The following is a 6,000-nucleotide window of genomic DNA, read 5'->3' as shown; positions in this document are numbered from 1 at the left end:
CAAAGAAATTGATCCATGAATGTCATTATTTTTAACATTTGGGCCGAAGTGTCTCAGGGCCGAAATGTCACTATAATGTGAAAACGCAATAATATGGGTGATGTTGGCAAAATGTCTGACATTTGTATGATATCTTATCTTGGATGCATTTGAAAGCTCGCGTTTCATATTGTAATGTACGACTGTGATGTTATAGCTGCGTTTGTGTACACATGGCAACATACTCTAAGAGCGTCGATCCATATACGAGGTTTATTTGCGGTTATGGAGATAGCCGGCACCTTCAAAATTCTACCGCCCCCTCTCGGCAAAATTATTGGGGCGATGACTGTCACCCTAATGTTCATGTTTCAACGGCCTTGCCTCCACTTCTTCTTTTTGTGTTTGTGTGACAGTCCTTCTGCAGCACATTATATCGCGTTTCAGTACTCATACTACAAATACATGTACCACATGTATAATTTGCACCGTAAGTATCAGGGGTTATCAAAACTTCGAAATCACGTGACTGCGGTGTGTAAATTCGGAATAAAACTGTTCCGGCAGTGACTCAGAACTCTCCTATTGTACATGTCGCTTTACGAGGGAGCCAACTCATACATAATGTAGATATTCTCTTATGTCTTTGATATGAACACATTTTAGGAAACAAAGCTTAAAATCCTTAAGTTTGACTACAGCTGGGCAGAAGAAGTCGAAAAACATGAAAGAAGAATGCAGGTACACATTCAAAGTGATCGCGAGACATTTGGATTTTAAATTTGTAAAATTCAAACATTTAATTGTTTTTTCAAATGTTATTTTTTCTAGGAAGCCCAGAAACACACGAGGAGAACGCGAAAGGCACAGAAGACCCCTCAGAAACTAACATCAGGGGATGATCACAATGTAGCGACTCCTAAATCGCACAATGTAGCGGCCCTTAAATCGCACAATGTAGCGGCCCTTAAATCGCACAATGTAGCGGCCCTTAAATCGCGTCAGGGTGAGCCACCAATATCAATGGTCGATCACAAGTCCAATTTTGTAACTGATAATTAAAATATAGAAATTCATATCCACACAGTCTGAATGCTTGTGTAACTGTTATCCTAAGGCGTTACCGAAAGCCATAAAATACATAAGATTTGTAATTGAAATATTGGACGAAATATCTTCATTGTATTTCCACATTAAACTAAAATAGTAATAATTTTTTCCCCCGATTTTGAGAAACCTATTTTGACTCTTTCAAGTAATGAACACCTTCTTTAGCCTTTCCGTCAAGCAGACGTTAGAAAAATAAAACCAACGTTCTTTTCTCGCTTGCCAGAAAAGTTCGAGAAGTTGCTATCGAAATTCACCATGCAAAGTTCTAACAATCGCATAAATACATATATAACTCAAAGAAAGAGAAAAAAGTAAGAAATTTTTACATGAACAGACAGATTCCTACAGAACACTCGGTTTTATTCATACAATATTATAAGGTTTATTTATCATAGTGCATGCTTCCTTCATGGCAAGATGATCGGTGTGGTGGATGTAAGTGGCTGGGCACACTGGATATTTCCGGGTGCACCACCACGTTTGGATAATAAGAGGGGTTCGAAGACTTTCGAGGAATCCTGTACGAATCGGCACTGAAGTCCGGGCTGACATCCACAGTGACCGTTAGCGGTCTCTAACCAGGAGCAGTAATCTCCCTCTACCTTGAATTTCTCACATACACCTGAATATTCAAAAACAAAATATATAGTCAACTGCAGGTCTGGTGATGTTGCATTGCAATAAAAAAATACACGTATTTATAAAGCAGTATATCCAGGACATTCTACCATATGTTGAATCAGGCCTCGAAAATTTTTTTTTTTATTTATGGCGCCGATCCTATTTTTGTTTTTTTTTATGTGCTTTTCAGTGAAGATCTCAATTTTCCGTTTTTACCCAATGTATAAAAATTTCTACTCTAAATCAAAGTCATAGAAATGCTTTATGGAAAAATTATAGTACATCATCATTATGGCTGACTCCTTTTGAAATTTGAATGAAATGTAAATATCGGCGAGACATGTATACATGTATTCCTTAATTCTAAATCTAATTGCCTAGCTGGTACATGTAGCATGCAGTTCAGTAGGTCAACATGTCGTCTGCTGATCTGTAGTGTGTGCGTTCGAGTCTAGCAGGGGTTTTAATTTTTCTTTTTTGCAGTGAAACGTTTAAGGCATTGTAGTAATTTGAATGTTTTAAAACTGTATAGTCCAACGTTTCAACAAATGCTGTCCATTTGATTAACATACTTGTTGAATTTATGTATATCTGTAAGGATACTCTAACAATTACACTTTTTCTTTGATAACATCGTTTTCAACAGAAACATTTCGTTTCAAATCGGTGATTACATCACTCGGCTATCTGTATATCAAGATACAGACGGCAACAAACATGCATTCTTAAATGTGCTTGAGACTGCACACCATCCTCACAAGTAAAGGTTTTGTGATTACGTACCCTCCACACAAACCCCTGACGAATGTAGCTATTTAAATTTCGGGCTCATGAGTCCCCATTTCATTGGGTCCAAGTCGTACACTGGAGCCAATCAAAATGCAGTTCTCATTCTAAACACGTGATAGACGCAAACAATGGTGGCTGTGAACAAAAGATGGCAAGTGCTTCAATTTTTTCAACTTCTTGTCATAAATACAATGATACCGGTCGACATGGGATGCTTACTCCTCCTAGGCACCTGATCCCACCTCTGGTATATCCAGAGATCCGTGTTTGCACAACTATCTATTTTGGATTGCTTATAGGAGTTATGAGATTGATCACTGTTCTTTATCTTCACCTTTCATCAACTTAAAGACTACCGCCGTTTTCTTTCTCTAGACGATGCAGCTCAGCCTTCTTGTGTTCAGTCTGAAATTCGTTTTAAAAAGAGCCATTTCATTGGAGAGTTTATTTTTAACGTATTAAGCATTTGAAAGTTTGAGCCTGAAATTTAAATAGTTACATTTGTCAAGGGTTTGTGTGGAGAGTACGTAACTTGTGCGAATGTACACACACTAGCGTAAAGAGTTTATTTGGAAGTTAATGTCAACCAATTGTACGACCACGTTACGCATTTTTACCATTATGATTTACATCCAACAGATGCCCACCAATTCTTAACAAGCGCATTCATGGGTTAGTACACTATATTTTACAAATAATCTTTACACCATTTTCATTTAATAAATACAAATGCGTTAAGGTATATGATCTAGGAAAAGTTGATAACTTTGTAAGCAATTCAGTTACACAGAAATAATTCTTATGCTTTGGAAGACAAATAACAGGCCACACAGCTTTAAACCAATGAATATACATATAAATAATCAAAATGTTCACTAAGTGGTAGTCAGTGCCATCGTCGCATGCCACGCTTGACATGCATGCTCCTCTCCCCTTTAACGTATGTTTCAGTCGTGGCTTGCGACAACGAGTCACTACAATACAATCTGCGGATAATCGAAATCCGGTGTCTAAACATTATGAATCTGTTTATTTTTTCAGCATTGGTGTTACTGGCTAAAAAATCTAGATTCGGCAGTAAACATTGTGAAAACTTAGGATTAACGATGGAGCTTGTCAAGTTCTGGTACACTGGATGCACTTCGACGATCTCTAAAGACCCCCCCCCCCCCCCAAATCCTATAGTGGTATCATCCAGTGCGGTGTCTTGTGTTCATGTTCTGAACAAACTTGAAAAATCAACACTACGCAAAACTGACATGACAATCGTTTGCATATCATTTTGAAAAATGTAAGTTCACGATAACATGATAACATACTCTTTTTACCTCTACTCTGGTCTCATCCTGCAATGACACGGGTCAGGGATCCAACAATTAAGAAATAAATAAAACTGTATTGGGATACGAGTTGGGCGATCACGTGATCAAATCCTGTGACGTCAAAGGGCTGCTATGAAGTGATCACGTGATCTATGAAGATTTGATAACGTACAATTCCACTTCATAGCCCATTGGAGTTATCAAAATTGTTATCTATTACTTATTATGCATTAGAGACGAACACTTTAAACAAAATGCCAAGAACTACTTGCCGAACACCGTTTTAGTGCGGTAGCCCAGAAACAGGGTTCCTGTGTTATGTTCAACTTGTGTAGAATCTAATTTAGATTCTTTTTTCATTTTGACTGAGGATTTCTGTCTTCAGCATGCTAGAGGAGAGAATGCATTAGAGATGACTGGTTGGGACGACAAATAGGACGTAGGGGCTCAATCGAAGATTTGAATTTTGAGGAATTTCGAACGTCACGCAGAATAGTATTTTACAAATAATCGTGTAGCATATGAGGTATTGCTGTAAACATGATCTATCCTTCATCTCTAAGTTATAGAATATTCTTGTTACATTCTGGTCTTATTTTTTCATCTGATTAAAGTCCCTTCTTTGAACTGGCATCTAACTTTATGATCTTTGACATCCCCCAAACAAACTGCATTAGGTGTGAAGACATATTGTTTTTGGCATGTTTGCATGACGAAGCAATGCCACAACTACATAGACATGTGAATTTACCAAAGATTGTCTAGTGTAATCTTAAAATCTATGGAAAACTTTCAGCTGATGGGACGGTCCCCTATTGATACCCATTAGGTCCATAAACTGTATATACAAGGAAGCTACCATGTATAGTTTTGTCATCTCCACTTTTTCCGATATCGCACTATTTCTTGATTATTTCCTTTAAGAATGGAACGTGATCATCCAAAATAAAAGAAAGCGAATAGTACTTAACCCGTGGATGCTTTGTTAAGATTGGTTCTGGAGAAGAGTTATACCACGATAGAAGTTTACACCAGACAGATACATGTAGGTACACGGACATACATACGGACAGATGTAAACTCGGACAATTTCAATCAGATAAGATCCCTTCACCTAGACCAGCTGATACGTGTACAAACCTGAAGAGGAATGAATGGCACCACCAAGGAGATCTCCAGAGACACGTTTCCTTTTACTGACCAAAAAAGGACCATCGTGTTTGAAACAACACTCGTCACTACCGCACTCTGCGTTAGTCATGCAATGAGTGGCGGCCTATGGAAGTAATTATACGTGTTAAGATTGCGCTTCCATGACATATTCAAGTGTACATAACGACATTTTAAGCATCACCTATGTAAAGCGTTCTTAATTCTTCCATATAGTTTCGTCTCAATTTGTTTTCATTCTTTCTCTCGAATTATTGAAGTGTGTAACTGAACAATTAATTTGAATTAAAAAAAAAACAACTTGAAATGTATCTTATTCAAATATTTTTGATACTATTTGATAAGCCACGTGAAAAAATAGTCAGAAAGAGTTTAATTTATCTATTTACCAGCAATAATTTAAATAACCACTTACCCACGCTACACTCAGTGAACAAGCAATACCTAAGCAAATGATTAACCCTTTCATTTTGCGTTGTACGGAATAAATGGAAGAGAGAATTGCAAACCGTGGTTTTATATCTGATAAGGACACACGTGGATATAGGACACTGTCCCCGATTTTAGCCAGAATTTGCAGACGTTACCTTAGCTTTTCAGTTTGTGTAATTGCCAATGGGATAGTACAAAACTTAAGATCTACGTGTATCCCCTCGCGCTTAATATTAAACCCTTTCTCCGCAGTTCCTAGTGGCTGGAATCTTGGTATTTTATAACATGTGCACTTATTATGAACAATGATGCTTTTTTTCAATATAAGTGGTCAACAGAAGAATGTTCTACTCCTTATAGAATCAGGCTCGGAATTATTGACGGAGATCTCAAATTTCACGGGTCTTTAAGAAACTGAGCGACTGAGAATAATAGAATCCTTCATTAGTATGAGTGTGGGATAGGACATTCCACCGAGGGGACAAAATTCGCAGTCTAGGACGAGGCTGTGCCGAGTCCTAGACAGCGAATATTGTTCCAGAAGTCCCACACGAGTAAATTATGAAGGATTTTTTTC

The 6,000-nt window shown here is 37.7% G+C and overlaps 1 protein-coding gene and 1 long non-coding RNA gene across 2 annotated transcripts; one reads left to right on the top strand and one right to left on the bottom strand.

The window, feature by feature from the left end:
• The first annotated feature begins 645 nt into the window (after positions 1 to 645).
• On the top strand, positions 646 to 985 carry LOC130053185 (uncharacterized). The gene is made up of 2 exons (XR_008801689.1): positions 646 to 720; positions 811 to 985. It is a non-coding gene; the product is annotated as an uncharacterized LOC130053185 (long non-coding RNA).
• A 423-nt stretch (positions 986 to 1,408) lies between these two features.
• Positions 1,409 to 5,547, bottom strand: LOC125682396 (uncharacterized). Its single transcript, XM_048922938.2, has 3 exons — positions 5,407 to 5,547; positions 4,962 to 5,097; positions 1,409 to 1,711 (listed from the first exon to the last, which is right to left on the bottom strand). The coding sequence occupies exons 1-3, from the start codon at positions 5,458 to 5,460 to the stop codon at positions 1,497 to 1,499; spliced, it is 405 nt and encodes a 134-aa protein (XP_048778895.1). The 5' UTR covers positions 5,461 to 5,547; the 3' UTR covers positions 1,409 to 1,496.
• Between the last annotated feature and the right edge of the window lie 453 nt (positions 5,548 to 6,000).

Source organism: Ostrea edulis, chromosome 1, assembly GCF_947568905.1.
Source record: "Ostrea edulis chromosome 1, xbOstEdul1.1, whole genome shotgun sequence".
NCBI lineage: Eukaryota > Metazoa > Mollusca > Bivalvia > Ostreida > Ostreidae > Ostrea > Ostrea edulis.
This window is presented reverse-complemented; position numbering and strand designations above follow the sequence as displayed.